At 35.7% G+C, this 16,884-nt stretch overlaps 1 protein-coding gene across 2 annotated transcripts; it reads right to left on the bottom strand.

Annotated features, from left to right (window-relative positions):
- Positions 1–598: 598 nt before the first annotated feature.
- Positions 599–16,239, bottom strand: LOC136254094 (uncharacterized). Of its 2 annotated transcripts, XM_066046753.1 has the most exons (11): positions 16,190–16,239; positions 8,969–9,264; positions 7,434–7,505; positions 6,983–7,132; positions 6,019–6,156; positions 3,503–3,625; positions 3,065–3,208; positions 2,518–2,670; positions 1,690–1,827; positions 1,018–1,518; positions 599–964 (listed from the first exon to the last, which is right to left on the bottom strand). In XM_066046753.1, the coding sequence occupies exons 3-11, from the start codon at positions 7,498–7,500 to the stop codon at positions 747–749; spliced, it is 1,632 nt and encodes a 543-aa protein (XP_065902825.1). In that variant the 5' UTR covers positions 7,501–7,505; positions 8,969–9,264; positions 16,190–16,239; the 3' UTR covers positions 599–746. The 2 variants fall into 2 exon arrangements, with proteins under 2 accessions (XP_065902825.1, XP_065902826.1); XM_066046754.1 differs by lacking the exons at positions 8,969–9,264; positions 16,190–16,239 and having other exon boundaries at positions 7,434–8,140.
- Positions 16,240–16,884: the final 645 nt, after the last annotated feature.

Genomic DNA, 16,884 nt, shown 5'->3' with positions numbered 1-16,884 from the left:
TGAAACAGCAAATAATCACCTCTTAGTAGTGTCTCACTGTTGGTTTTTGCCATTTTGGCCTTTGCAGATGGTTGTGAAGTCTTAAAAGTCTTCAAAGGCAGGAACACAATAATTATTTTAGAGGCGCTTAGTACGTACGAAGGTGCTGGCTGACAATTTCACATACTGATTCGCTTGGTTTTAGGTGAATTTGTACTAGTGAATTGCGCATATTTTCATGATATATAAGTTGATTTAATATGGCCTGACATAAAGTTAGATATTTTAATCAAAAGAAGTAACTAGCTATGGTTACTCCACAAGGGGTGTAGGGGGGGCGGCATTTGCCCCAAATGCCCCATCCTGGATCCGCCATTGCAGGGGACATATTTGCATCTGAGAATACAAGTCCCAGATAGTACACAGTTGACATTCCTATAATGACATTTTGCAACCCTCAAAAGTTAACACAGCATCCAGAGTTTGCGCTCACATGTCCTGTTTTCACAGTCCCAGTCACATAATATTATTATTATTATGTATGTATACCAACTTCACAGTAATTAACTGGTAAGCTGATAATTGACTGTACTGCAATCACAGAACATCAGTCAAACTATTTCTAGTATACAAAAAAACACATGGTATGTTCACGATTGCTACTAAATATTGTACAAAAGAATCACAATGACTATTACAATAATTGTCTAAAAAGTTTCCAGTTCACTCTGTGTGCAGTACAAAATAGTATTATGGTTTGGGGGCTACTAATTTTGAGCGAAGAGATCTTGCACAATATAATCTGTGTATGTGCCTTCTATGACCCCAGTGGCTTGATTATCTGTTGATTTTCCATACCAGCATTCTATATCTGACTTCAAGTAAGACCAGGCAGGAGCTTTCTTCACTGATATTGGTTTACGGCCTTGAAATTTCATCAAATTGTGTACACTATCAACTTTTACATCGCTGGTCAAAAATTGTCCTACATAGGTATATCACCAATATAATAGCAACCCAATGCTTTTATTCTCTTACCAATCAAACCATGTGCATCCTTGGTGAGGCCAGTGGTCCTTGTTAGTAGCATGTCTAGATGCTTTTTGTAAAATTTTACTTCAAAATCAAATCCTGCTTCAGTTTCAATACTCAGCCAAGCAGATGCATCCTTTAGTTTGGGTTGTACTTTGCTGTCAATAATGACTTGTACTCCATTGGACACCTTGACTGTTACTGGTTTATCCTTGACAAATACCAGACTATTGTCAACCTTGACACTGTGATCACGTGCAGTCACATTAATAACAGTAGTATTTCCAGTTCTAGGATTCTTCACCACCAATCCAAGATCTCCCAGGAAGGTAGAAACGTTGGCAATAGTTTGACTCTCTTCCTCAGCAGGCAACACAAATACAGCATTAAACTGTATGTACTTATCAGAGATCAAGTTGAAGGCAAAGTCAGGTATTCCTTGCACACTAAAGCACATGTAGTCACCATTTTGTAATGGTAAGAAGAAGTGTGGGTCTTCTGCAGCACCTGTAAAAATGTATTTGCATATAATATAAGTATGTACCTGACCATAATTTATCAATATTAAGGTGACAATTTTAAATCAATGAATTCGCTTTCACTAACAGTGTGGCTATATTATTACAAATTTAGTACACACATTCATAGATATATCACTATAGATAATTATTTACTCACTTCCACAGACACAACAATTTGGTGGGGGATCATCGGTAAAAAATCCTGGTCTAAAGGAGGTTGGTGGAGCAGAACGACAACAAGAGCTTTTTGATCCAGTCAGTACATCTCCTTGACAGCTTGCTGTATTATAACAAGCTGTGACAGACAAATGCATATCACATAAAATCACCTATTTAGCCTATAACCAAAGCAACTGATTCTTGTTTAAGAGTAATAATACGTATATCTATACATCTCATGATCAATTTGCACATGACTACAGTATCTTGAAACAACTTTTCAGTGAGTACGTATACCCAGCTACAAGGCGGTTTCAGGAGAGCCCGTTTGGAGTTCGCATACTGCATAGGACATTGAGAAAATAAGGCCTTCCAACTCTGAGAAAATAGAACCAATTTCAGATAAAAACTTTCTTTCAACTTGATTTTACTAAGATATAGCTACATCAAATATTAGCATAGTGTTAACTAATCATGATTTCAGCTTTCATAAATGCTTTAATAAATTGGGTTTAGTTTGGTATTAACTACTCTAATAGAGCAGTCAATTGGTCACAACTAAATTACCTAGTCTAATGAAAACACTTTAGTTAGAATTATTGGCACAATTTTGACACAAAGATGTGAATAAGTGTTTTAGTACTGCAGTACTGAGATTTCCACTCGTCTTCTGTTTGCTATAAACAAATCATGCCTTGACCATTTCTTTGGTCTTTAATATAGCTATGATACGTATTGATATGAGCAAAGTGTGCAGAAATTTTCTTCAAATAAAAAAATTTAAATTACCAGTATACATATGATTTTAAATACATAATTTACTCACTTCCACAATTATAACAAGTGCCATCCAAAGGGTTTCTGAATGACACACCAGCACCTTCATTATTATCACCACAACAAACATCAATGTTGGTAAGGTCTGTTCTCACTTCAGTAATGCCATCGTCTTCACAATTGGAAGTTTGAGTGTAGCAATCTGCATGAAAAACGTATGTATAAACCAAATGACTTATGTGTCTTACGTTGCACTTGAAACAGAAAAATTTAGTTTGTTTTGCTCAAAGTATGATCTAGCCTAGTATATAATTTGAATTCTATCTTTCTGAGCTTCACATATTTGTCAAATTTTATAGCACAATTGTCACATCCAAAAACAGATGCACAATTAGTGACCATACATCTGATGAACATTACTTGCTAGTATGCTAGAGAAGAGGTAACATCATAACAACAGGGAAAATTTATAGCAGTGGAATTGAAGGAGCTGATGAACAGTGCTGGTTGGTTTATTTCCAGTGATATCATTAAGAGAATTTTAATAGATAATGTATTGGGATGTAATGTAACACACATCACACATGGTTGCTTACATGATCGTGTACATTGTCTGCAACTACCATCACCTTCAACATGACTATAAGAACCTCCATTCATACAGCAGTCCTCATAAGATGAAACTTGAGATGGGTTAGGATCAGCAATAGTGTCACATGTTGTTGAACTTGCAAAACATTCTATATTTTGAAAAGATAGTGAGTGCATAATAATACTATAAGGAACAATCGAGAACCATCCGTGTGACTGGGCCTGCGAAAATAGGGCACAAACCACACCCCTCACATAACAGATCATATCTCAGTAATGGAATACCAGCATTCTTTTTGTATTACAGTCAGCATATTAAACTTTGACATACCAGAGCCTGTTCGTATGGTAAGAAGTGCAAATAAGCTGAAAGAGTGCACATTGCTATTATGTAATTTCTAAAGCATCTTTGCACACTTAAAACAGATTATAGAGCAACGTACGTCTGCAGTTTTGGCAATTTCCATTGGCATCTCTGAAGGAAAGACCAGTGTCACAACATGTGTCTGCATCCATGCCTACAACTTGATTACCACCAGTACAATCAGCTTGTTCAGTGAAACATACTGCATAAAATACAAACAGCATTATAACATGCTACTATAAAGTGGTGAGTAACCATAGCACAAGTTCATATAGGTAAAGAATTTTGCTTGTAGTCACATCTTTGACAACAAGGAGCTATACAATTGTAAGACCGAATCACTCTTTATACTTACAATACCTGGTGTCTAGTTGCAGAAATAACTAGTAGTGCTGACTTGTTTCTGCCAACTAAACAGAATCTCATACATATGTGAACATTGCCTATTATACCTGCTAATTTATTTTGACAATTCTTCTTGTTTTGTGGACAAATTGTGATGTAGCCAGTATGCCATTAAAATGGAACATTTGGTCTAGGAATAAATGCAGACCTTACTGAAAAGACCACAGTGAGGTTTCAAGTTTTTCTAATACAATCAGTTATTTTAATATTACACTCAACTGCTTAAATAGAACAGTCATTGGCATTCACATTATTGAGAATCCAAACAACTGACTTTCCACAGACAAAATGGATGTTAATCATAGCAGCCAGGAAAGAAACAATGCATCTACATAGTTAAAGCATGCAACTATTGCCAAGCTTTAGACTATACAGGCATACCTTCCATGCTACTGACTATGATGTAGTATTATTCAAACCCTTGTCTAGCATGTGAAAGCTATGAAAGTTGTACATTAGTTTTGCTCTACAATTACATTGGAAGCATGTGGCCAGCCTGCATGACAGAGCTGACACCAAGTCAATATGGATTGATAAAAAAATGCATAGAAGAAACTGATACTTGAAACCTATGTACATAGATTATGAAGTTGAAGATGAAGACTAGGTATATAGTGATGCTTATATCTTTCCAAAATGACTATAGTGATGTCGACCAGCTAGTCAGGAATTAATGTAGTACTTTAAACCAATTTTGCAGGTCACATGTAACTACAAGGATGCACAAGTAATTCAAAATGCAAAGCCAGCTCTTTTGGCTTTTGTATAGTTTTATTAATTTGTGCATGGCTGCTTTTTTTCCTTTTGTACACAATAGCCATACACAAAACCTAGTACACCACACATTATTGCGTATCCATAGTCACTAGTGAGCTACAGAGTAATCTATGAAGGAACTCCTAGCTGTTATACCTGTATACAGCACTTATTATATACACGCTAAACATTTAAATTTGCTATGTATGCCACCATAGATAGTATATTCTCCAGAGAATATACTATCTATGATGCCACAATCAATGAGTATGCACAAATCAGTGCTATTGTTATAGGAGAGGGTATAAACTTTCAGGTGACTCACTACTCATGACAGTTGTTCCCACAAACAGGCTTTCACAGCTTCATACTTAAATTACTTTGCAGCCACAATTCCAATTTTCACTTTTAATAATGTTCATACTCATGTTACATGTAAACATGTAAACAGTTATGTAATATATTACCATTAGAGCTTAATCATTGGTGAGTGTGCATAATATATATTATGGCCAAACAAACTCACTGCGTATGCATAACTACTTCATGTGGCTATATGCATGTGGTGATTAGTAATTACAATATTGCCAGTACGGCTCTTCTCAGACTATTATACCCACCCAAACTCATACCAGGTAGCTACTGTCAGTTATGTATGGCTTTGAAGCAGTGCAAGTGTTTAATTCTTTTATGAGCCCAAAGACAAGATAAAACCTGTCTATGGCTGCAACTGCATTGATTATGAACAGTTAATTGTTGGTAGGCATAGAGATAGCTCCGTATGCACAAATATACAGCCTCCTAGCCCAGCCTATAGCACGCATGATAGATATGCGTCACTGTATTATGGTCATTGACTTTTATGACTCCAAATGTTTCTATTATCCCATATAGCTATATGCTATGGACTGTAGAAACTCTGAGTGCACGACCTTTGCTAACATCAAGAACTTGAGGCACTATTTACAGCCGCCCACTAATAATAATGGCACTATTATAACATTTTTGTCTTCTTCTTCTTCTTCTTCTTCTTCTTAGTAATTGACTGCAGAGCTCTGCAGAATTAAGTATCACTGAGAGATGATTGGTAGCATCATTAATGTGCATGTGTAGATGGAATGTCATTAAACAATGCAGTTTTGTGAGTTCAGTGTGTTATGGAAGACATATATGAATTACTTACTTCATCATGCCCACATAGGGCTTCAGCATGCAGACTGCAGAGAAGCATATGGGAGTGTAGGATGATACTTTCCCAACTATACTACATGCAACCATATGCTTGAATAAAATGCATAAGGCTGTTTTATCCTTTAAAGCAACAACTAAATTCATGGGAAATGCCTACGTAGCTATATAGAGTACAAGCTATATAGAATACAAATTTCTAAAATCAAATATCAATAACACAGATTAATGTAGTTGGCTACTTACATGGTACTGGACAATTGCTGCATGTTCCAAAGACAGGTTCCCTGTAGGAGACACCACCATTGTCACAGCATGTAGTCATGCTGTCAAGAGTACTATTTGTAGTACCAATTGCACAGTCCAGTTCTTCAGTATAACAGTCTACACAAAATACACAATACTAGGTTGACATGCTGCATATACATCAAAGATGTTTCACTCTGCAATGCAATGTGTATTTAGCCCTTATAAAAGTCTATTATAAAGCTCTTAATGACCAAATCTGAAGGGACATGTGCTGTCTAATGGACTGCTACCTCTACAGTTCTATTCACACAGCTACAACTGCTATCAGAAACATGCATCATAACCCCAATTTATTGGATATCAATGTAGTCTAGAAACAACGGACATAGAAAAACAGATGAGGTATATACGTATATCCTATATCCTGTCAAGTAACTGATGGATGACACAAGCTTTGGAACAGTCTGTGAGCTAACAACACATGATTGGACATGTCATCAGATTTTTCTACACTTGACCAAACAATAAGAAATACAACCAACCATCTTGCAATCTGGCAAGATTAAGTACATGAAAAACTTCAGAACTTACAGACAACATTTGTAACTGGATTTGACAAAACCACACATCCAATTCTTTGACTTTAACTACTTGTAACTTTACCACTCAGTATGTTATTGACCTGCAATTTTCACACAACTCCTTCAGTGCATTATGCAATAACAGGTCAAAATTTGAAAGTGATAACTTATTCCTGCAACAAGTTATGGTCATTTAAAGTCACAAATCTGGACGTGTGTGGAAGCCTGGTTTTGTCAAATTCAGTCTTTGGTGGCTTCTACCTTATACAGATGCTATACACTAAAACATATACAGTGAGGCATGTGGTATTTTAATACAGGTCATACGAAATAGGCTAAATGTAAACTTTCAAATAACAGCATTAGTTGTGTATACTTACGGGATGGTGCACAGGGTACACATGATGTTGCACCAAGTATTTCTTGATAAGCTGCTCCACTCAAGACATCACAACAGCGTTGAAAACTTGAAGGTTGTATTGGAGATGGTTCAACACTGGTATCACAAGCACCACTGTTCACGAAGCAGACTATTAAAAAGTTTGAGAGGAGATTTACGTTATTACAATTAAAGTATGCAACTTAACCATAATCGGATACTGTACACATCTATGCACAATTGATATACGCATGCATGTATGCCTACATAAACTACTGTACTTTAATCTTTGCACTATAAAAACACATTACCAGCTTCTTCACAATAAAATGTACACCTACGTATATTGCTACTTGCAAAGTTTGTAAAAATTATGTAACTATTTAGGAACTCTACATATTTGCATACTATAAGTAAAGTTTTACATCACATTGTATAGTATTGTATCTTACGTCCTGCTTGTGTTCTTTGGGAAAAACACACTAGCAATGCTAAAGTCAGTATCATCATCATCATCATCGTATCTGTATGAGACGGATGTATAAGCTGTCTGACAGAGTTTGCTCACAAACCACATAATGCACACAACCTCTGAAGTCTTTCCATTTATAACAGTTCAAAGAAAACCTTATGTAACATCTGAAAATGCCAAAGGATTAAACTTTTGTAAGACAAGTTATATTAGTTCTTTACAGGGCTTCCTTAAAGACATGAGTGGTATAACTCAATTATAATTCATATGGTATTGTGTTCACACCCATCCTGCATGGCATGAGATAACAATAGTCCACTAGCTATGTGATGCAAGAACGTCTCACATGATTTCTATTGACAATTTCCAGCATGCTAGCTTTAGGTCCTAGGAAGATAACACCTGATTCTTAAAAGTCAGTAAATGCTTTTACAAATTGCAAACAACTGATTTGTTTACTGCACTGCCTCTAAAATATTAGCATGAATGTATTGGAAAGTAATGTGACCATTATGCTTCATTTTCAGCTTTGTTCCTCCTGTTATACAGCATTACAAACGAAGAACAATACAAAAATTATGACTTCACAGTGTGCTTGTTATCCACATGTAGCTATTCTTCATTGCTATGGTTACATGAGTGGTATAAATGCAGGGATGAATAGAGAATCCTAATGTAACAATTAAACTTTATTTTATTTATTCATGTACTGGCAATTAATGTCAGTGGATTAAATTGCTTGATTATACAGTCTGTAGTGCTAGAATAATTTATTAGGAAAAATATTTTTACTGCAGCAAAGGGTTTGATGGACATGGAAAAAAATGAAAAATGAAACTGCTTGTTACATGTAAAATTTATAAATAAATATATAGATACATACATACGATGTTTAGCTATGTTGAACTTTCACATGACCTTACTACATGACTTCAGCTGTCAGAGACAGATTTGTGGTCTTCCACACACATCCAGTTTACAATTCGCAACTACAGACTGGAACAACAATATGCTATTGCCATGTTCTTGCAAACAAAGTTGTGATCTTTCAATTTCATAGAATCAAGTGGGTGGGTGTGCGTCTGTGTGTTATGAACGTACATGCACATACACATGCCATTTCATGGGGTGTAATTTGTGCCACTTGTCTGGTATTGCAGGCCCACTCCAGCAATTCCTTGCTTGAATCAAAGTGTAGTATGAGGGTTCTGGTACATATGTAAAAGGCTTCACAGCATCACTATCTTTGATCATGAAGTATGTATAAGTCACATTAAAGTCAGTGTCAATTAGCTGTATTAGAATGATGGACAACAGAAACCCTTAACTTTGCCATGGTTACTATTGCATCATATTGTATCACTTCCCCTTCAGTTGCTATATATACCTCTTATGCTAGTATTATTGTTTTTGTTTTTTTTTACCATGGATAGCAGTTAAGTTATATACTTTTGTCAGAAAATCAATATTTCCTGTTGCACATCATTCTGCTTTTACCATGAACTTTTAACTTACATGGGTCATACTGGTCTTTGTATCAGAAGAAACCAAGTGTGGCTGCATTACACTAATTGTAGTCTGTTAACATTCACCTGATGACCGGCTTGTCTTTTCTTTATACTCACTGTTACACAGGCCACCTAGTTGCCACCACATCTCTGACTGATATAATGTCAGTTTACTGATTAACAAGGTTCTTTATATAATACTACGTACATTACGTCTGTTATTGCCTTTTTGTGAATAAGATTCTTCCCAGTTTTGATTGAATTTCAGCTCAGTGGTAACACATACATACCATTCTCCATGATCTGAAATGTGACCAGAAATATGTATAATTATTATTATAAACACAGTATTATCCATGCCAACCCTATTTAATTACTTATTTATTTGTTTTACTGTGCCTAAATCACACAAGATTATAACGCACAGATATAATTACTAAGTTATTACAAAACTGATCTGAAGAGGGAGAATTAACTACATGGGGGGGAGTGGGTTCAAAGCTTAATTACTGAGGGGGAAAAGGAAAATTTATATAAATCAATGTTCATCATTAGTTGTTGAAGATATCCATTTCTTAAACAAGGGTCACAAGGGATAAAGAAATATGCTTGTCACTATTCATTGAATTTAGCACAAAATATAGCTACATACATTTGTGTTACCATACAAGTATCAATGTAAAGGAGTGTCCAGAAATCTTACTATGTAGCAATCTTATTTGGAAAGTTACAAAGGCTGCCTGTATGCATGTGCTAACTGCCAATCACCATGTACTGTATGGCTGTGAAGCAGTATCAATGAAGGATATAGAATACAGTAAATGCTAAGACTTTGCAATGTACGTAACTGCATTCTTTCTATATACGTGACCATCAAAGTTAGTTTATGAGTATATAGTAGTATTGGTATTTATCTGATTTTCCAGAGGATAGGATGACACCAAAAGGCAAACCCTGTATGAGAATGTTTCCCAAGACACAAATACAAAAATATCTAAATATTAACAGTACAGTACAACACGGTACAATAACAATAACAAATTACAATTACTGAAGATAGCAATGACAAAACAATGGATATAGGCAGGATGAAATTTCGGAGAATTGAGTGTCAGAACAGAAGCCATAACAGTGTTGCACAAGCACGCATACTGTGTTCACAACAAAACAGTGTCTGAAAGAGTTTATTGTAGATTGCGGTGGAACAAGACATGGAGTGCAGGAGGAGTTGAAAGTACAGTTGTCCACAATTAAGTTTCAAAGAACAGTTTAGTCCGCCATAATTTATGTAGCTTTAATGCCTGATCAATGGCTCTAGATTGTTTCAATGTTCAGACACACAGTGCATGTAGCCTGACTCCTTAGTTAGTTTATTTTGCCAGTGGCTATATTTTATGGAAACATTACTGTAATAAATTATTTTGGTGTTATATATTCATCAATCTTGTAGTGTTCACCTTACCATTGCAAGTCATGTGACTATTCACTCACAAAAATGCAGTTATATATGAAAAAACTTTTTAAAATTAATCGCTAATATATTTGCTATGCATTTTGGCTTCCCTATTCATCCTTAGTAGCTACCAATATGTAACCATAGCAATCAGTCTGACAAACAAATTGTAGGGAATAGAAGTTAATAGTAGTGTTAGTACTACATGCTCAGGTTTGTAAATTATGCAGAAGCTATATATACAGTAGCTGACAATAAATGTCTGATATAACATGGTACAAGCCAAGGAAAGCAGTGTGTATGTACATTGTCTGTGAGTCAACAAAATGTCAATTTTGGTATAATATATATATATTATATTTTCGAATAATTGATTTTGAGGTGCTGTAAACTGGTTGATGTAGACATGAATCTAGGGAACCAATGATAATGAAAAGGAATCAGAAAATGTGGCAAACGGCAAGCAAAAGGCACATCTCAACGTTGAACAGTGAAGAAGTCCTGCAAGCTTGAATCCTTAACCAATATTATGATAGTTGAGTTATGCTTGGCTGTTATACGTATTAGTCAGGCAGTCAGATGAGATGAAATGAAAATTTCATAGAAACCTGTTAGGACACATGTACTACACATGCTCAACTTTACTAAGAAGTTTAAAGCAACTAACATAGCATAGTACACCACATGATATCACAAAAAAACCTGCCTATTTAATATTTATAATTCTATCAGTGTTGTTGGCATTGATATAGGCTTGGCCTACATAGAATACACAGACCAATGGTGTCCTCAATTACATGGACACTTGATTTCAAGGATCACAAACAGGCATGCACTAGCCAGCTAAAGGTATTAGTTACCTCAGCAAGGAAGCAGACATTTATCCAGGATGTGGTGGGGAATCCCATGCTTTTCTGATACCAGTAGGTAACTATATTGGCTTCTTCCACTGACTACTCCCATCAGAACTAATGGTAAGTACACTTACTAGGTAACTAACTAGTTATGTGGATAAATGCATGTTACTAGGTTGTGTCAGAAGTCGTGGAACTTTATATGTGACCCAGTCTGACTTGTAGCCATAAAACAGCTTGACAAATCATAACCTGTGACAAATTATAGCTTGTCAAGTCAATCTAGGTGGTAAAACTTTGCCAGCTTGAAGCTGTTGAATAACACTAACATGTAGAAAAGTTTCAACAGATTCAATGGAAGCATGGAAAGTTATGGGTTGTCAAACGTGGATATCTGCATGGAGAGACTATAAAACCAGTTTTGTCAGACCAGGTCACATATAATATTATTTTGAAAAGAAAAACTGCTTGTCATTCAAAGGAAACATTTTATTAGCACAACAGTGCGAATGATATCTTCCTGCATAACTAGACTACATGTTGCGGGTGATCAAGTCACCACTGGGTCTGGGATTTTTCTGCATTCTTCACGTTTCAGCTACATGTTTCTAACTCCCCATATTCACAGGTTTTAAGCCTTCTCACAGTTCCCTATTGGGATAGCATTCGCAGAATAACAGTCAACAGTGATGATATGATGCACTCGTCAGGCCTAATAATCATATGTACACTACACTACATCATAACTCAAAGGTTAACTTCAATTCAACTTCTGAATCAGCCCCCCTCCCCCATTTCTGCTGCCTAGGGCCAGAGTCATTTTTGAAATAGCTGTGCAATTTTATCATATCTCTTTCATCAATAAACACACTTGTTATCTTGTATGAGCAAGATAAGATATGTTGTCATACAACTTAAAATACATCTTTGATACATGTGAAATCAAGAAATGGATATATACACCTGAACCATGCATGCAATCATTGCATAGTGCATTCAGTAACAATAACTACATTAAATTTTAATGATATTTCAGAAGCTCCTGACCATGTGGTATAGCTAGTCACATAAAACTCCATTTTAAAGATTCGTACATATAGTCAGGAACTGATAAGGAAACCTACAGTTGCGTTTTTGGGGCCAAAAGTCGAAAACAACTTTAAAATTCATTTTTTGTAGGCTATAGCTAGCTAAGGTACAGGACAGAGCATATAAAGGCTAATATATTGATACATAATTTTTCCTTGTGTACTTCTTTCATTGTAAATCAATTTGTTATAGTGAGGGCAGATTTTTAGGTGTTAAAATGATTGGCCATATGTAAATGGTCACATATTTATAGGCAGCCAGCTTCATCATCCATCTATTCAGTATACAAGTTGGTTATTCTTTGGTTGGAAAAAGTTCATTATCTTGGAGATTTTCACACAGATTTTTTTTTGCCCAACAGAAGCATGATGCATCTGAACCACAAGAATTATTCATTAATTAGAGGACAGTGTAACTCTCCAAACTTCGCCTGCAAAAGCATGGGAGCATAGTTTTATTGATGGTTATCTTCAAATGATACAAGATGCTTAGAAGTTATATTTGCCCAGCCAGTAATTAGTAGAGAAGACCACTTGTCATCACTATGAGTGCTATCATTAAGAAATTAAATACAAGTACATAGTAGAAATGTTCACATAAAACTGACTCGAAGAAAGAAATTAACCTGTAGATTGTACAGAGCTCTGTTTAATTATACATTATATTGATAGAATGCACAGTAATGTAGTGCTGTGAAATAATTGTGGATAATCAATTATCGTGAAAAGTCATAATCGTTATTGCAAAAATTTTCATTATTGCATTATCGTGATAATAGGAAACTTCTGGAAACTACATGTGGTCAACGTGAAATGAGAACATTTTACAATTCCAGTTTATTTCTAGTTTATTTCTAACAAATACTTTTAATTTTTTGTCATTATACTATAGTTTCCAGTTATAGCTGTAAAGCGTGCACAATGGAATAATGAGTTAAACAGTGATAGTTTATGGAGATAATTACATTATCTAATTAGTATTTGCATGTGTAGTCAAGTGTCATGATAATTGTGATAATGAGGTACATTACCGCAATAATAAAATGTGACCTGGTCTGCGAAAAGAGGTCTTATAGCCTTTCCAAATTGTCAAGTTTGAGTAATCATAACTCTTTATGTTTTTAACCCATCACTTTCATATTACACCTAGCCATAGTGCTACGTTTGGAGTTTAAGGGGACTAAAGGTCAGGTTGATGAAGTCAAGTTACAGGGTGCCAAGTACATGCAATTGAAAAGGCTATAAACCCCTTTTTGCAGACCAGGTCACAAATTTTCATTATCGCATACCCCTACAGAAATGACAAAATTCCTTAATAGAACAGTGAAGTGTCTGAATAAGTAGGGATCCACCATGCATGTCAGTGACAGATGGTAGGTAGGTGTACACATCATGTTGTACTGTCAACCATAGTCTAGCTGGGGGAAAAATAGAAGACAAGGTAAAAGATGGTTTACGTAGTTCCAAAAGTCTTATATACATCTACCCACGACTCTTCACTGAGTCTAAATTATTAGCTCACTTGCAACTATAGCTATCACAAAAGCATACTCTGGTCATGTGCTGTTTGTTTCTTATCCTCAGACACAGATGCAGTATTCTGTACCTATACAAGTACTTAAGACAACCAGTAACTGTACTTTGTATGTTTCATTATACAAGGCTTCAAGGCAATTTCCAGTATTTGATCTAATGTGACTGCTCTATTAGAGTATCTCAACGAAGAATTTACATATTACATTGTTTTTATTACCTATTTTTCTGCTAGCGGTTTATACTTTTCTTGCAAGCTTACCCATTCCAGTGGCTACAAAACTATAGTTTTGTAACTAGCCCTAATCCGAGACCAACAGTGTGTGTGTTTCACTTCATGATCAAACATTTGCTTTAGTGTTTGGATTAGTGCTCAGTATTGTCACTAACTGGAAGAGGTCTGAGGGAATTCTCCTCCAGATAAGCTTTGAAACAGAACTACTGCATGTCGTAAAGCAATTTTGAGAGAAATTTGCCTCCAGTGTTCGCCCTCCAGTGCCTAACTGGTATATAAACCAGATAAAAACAAAAATGAGATACGGAAGTAATCAGGAAGGAGCAAACAAAATGTATTATATAGTAGTTACATACAAATACACAGATTTTAAGGCAATGATACTATCAATACAGAACTATAAAAATAATAAATGGATTATATAAGGCAACTGAATTATAGCTAGTGGACCAGAATGGAAAATTTTTAAAATGGCTATCTCAAGATTGGACCTTGAGGTACATTATATACTTGTCAAATCGCTGCAGTAGACAGTTAAGATGCAGGTAATCGTAATCAATTACAGATTTTAAAGTAGTCATAATTAAATCACATGCATGGTTTTCAAAGTGCCATGTAGTCGAGTTCATTGCTAAAGTAACCATAATCATGATTATTGCCATGGTTACATGTATTCGCTTATCATACTACCAAATGTGTGGTATACATAGTTTGTGGTTGATCAGACACACAATATATACATACCTTTTAATATTGTGAACTTCTGTGAGCACGCTAAGCCCTTCCACATAGTTTTGCTATCACACATATACACACCCAGGGCAATGTAATCGTGCATGTAATTACTTAGTGTAATTTAATTAAATACTTCCTAAAAAATACTGCAATCATAATCATCAATCGATTACTTTTCTTACATGATCGCTAATGCCTGACGCACAGCACAATGTGTAATCTTGACCTTATACTTTTCTGTGGTGTAGCTTGCTATTTTTGTCTGACTTTTTCAACAAGTCCATTTACAGCCAGCTTTGCCCACAACTAGTTTAGCCACTGACCCATTTACCTAACTCAACACAAAATAATTATGTACAATCTCAAAATTAAGAAATTATGAATCAAAGTTGAGATATCTTCTTAAGTTTTGATACTTTTTAATGTTCATTTTCACAGTTGATATTTGATCATTGGTCCATTTAAGTTTGTATCGTGTTTTTAATTCCTCCGGAAAGACTTTATCAGCACACATACTTAAGAAATGATTAGGACAATTGACTTGAAGAGAATCACACATTGTCATGATAACTTTCTTTGGGTCAGCAATCAGGTCTTTACCATGGACCTCTAGTACATCAAGATTGTATTTTATTTTCACCTCCTCAATAGCCTGGTATATATTAAAATACTTTACTATATTCTTATCAACTAGTTTTGGATCAATGGACTGTTTGTGATCACTCTCTTTCAATGTAGTAATCTTGACATGTTCAACTCTTTTGTAATCAAACAGTACTGAAGTAGCAATATTATCATAAGGGTTACGTATGACATGAATAACTTTCATTGGCATATTGATGATTGACTTTAACTTGTAAAATGTTGATTCAAACGTATCAGGATCTTTCATATACATCATTGCTGTTAATCCACCTCTTTTATCTCCGATCACATCAATGTAGGATTGGTATACACCTTGATATAAATTGTCAATAGCAAGTGTGTAACCTTTTTTGTCAGCCTCGTCAGTCCTCAGCCCATTTGTTGTCGACTTACAAGAGTTCTCCCAGAGAGCATTAAATAAACACATCCTATTACAAAATTTTAAACGATTGTTTAATTTACCAAACACATCAAACTCATGTGAAACAACAATGTGAGGATGACTGTCCAATATGGACCCAACTATGCTGTGTCCACTATGAGGATGACCAATAAAATATAAATATAATTTGATTTTGGCTAACACGGGCTGTGGAAGTGTTACTGACTTTGTACAAACTGTTCTTTGTAGTCTAAGAGTACCAAGTGAACTTACAGGTTGTTTAGTTTGTTGCGGGCGGCTCACCAGTGCTAGCTGCTTTCGTTGTGTCTGAGTAGAAGATGCTACTGATTTCCCAAGACCAGTGCTACCTCGGCTTGGCTTTACACCCTGCAGCCCTTGCTGTAAAGTTGAAGAGCTTTGTTCCTGTTGAAGTACACTACCCCTTGTGTCACTCTCCACTGATCTTGGTCTGTTGGCTGCTTTTCCATCTCGCAATTGTGCTTGATCGTTGTTTTTTTGAATGTGCTCTGTACCACTTGTAAGTTTGTCTACCTCATCTGGTGATGGCAACGGAAGTGGTTTTTTCACGGTGTCGCTGTTGAAAACCTGAGGAACCAGCAGTAACGCACCTCCAACAAAAGTAATGATCAATCCAATTTGAATGTACCTAGTTAAATCCATAATATCACGCAAATATCCTCGATACAATCTCTCGTCGGCTGTGATTGCCATTTATAGCACACTATTTGACGTAACGTCACGTGCATCTATACGGCATTTTTCAAAGTACGTAATTTTCGCGAATGTGATGACTGACCTCTGGCAGTGCTGAAAACGCTCGTGAAAACGTAAGATTATAGAGGGCCGGTAAGGTGCCTATGGCTATGCTGAAAGAATCTTTACAAAATACCTGAACTACATTCTACAAGAAGCCTGCATGAGGTGCTGGCACAGCAAACCTCATTATAGTGAGGCGTTTATAATTTCCAATCGGCGTG

This window comes from Dysidea avara, chromosome 4 (genome assembly GCF_963678975.1).
Source record: "Dysidea avara chromosome 4, odDysAvar1.4, whole genome shotgun sequence".
NCBI classification, from domain to species: Eukaryota; Metazoa; Porifera; class Demospongiae; order Dictyoceratida; family Dysideidae; genus Dysidea; species Dysidea avara.
Note: the sequence above shows the minus strand (reverse complement) of the source record. Positions and strands in the feature narration are given on the sequence as shown.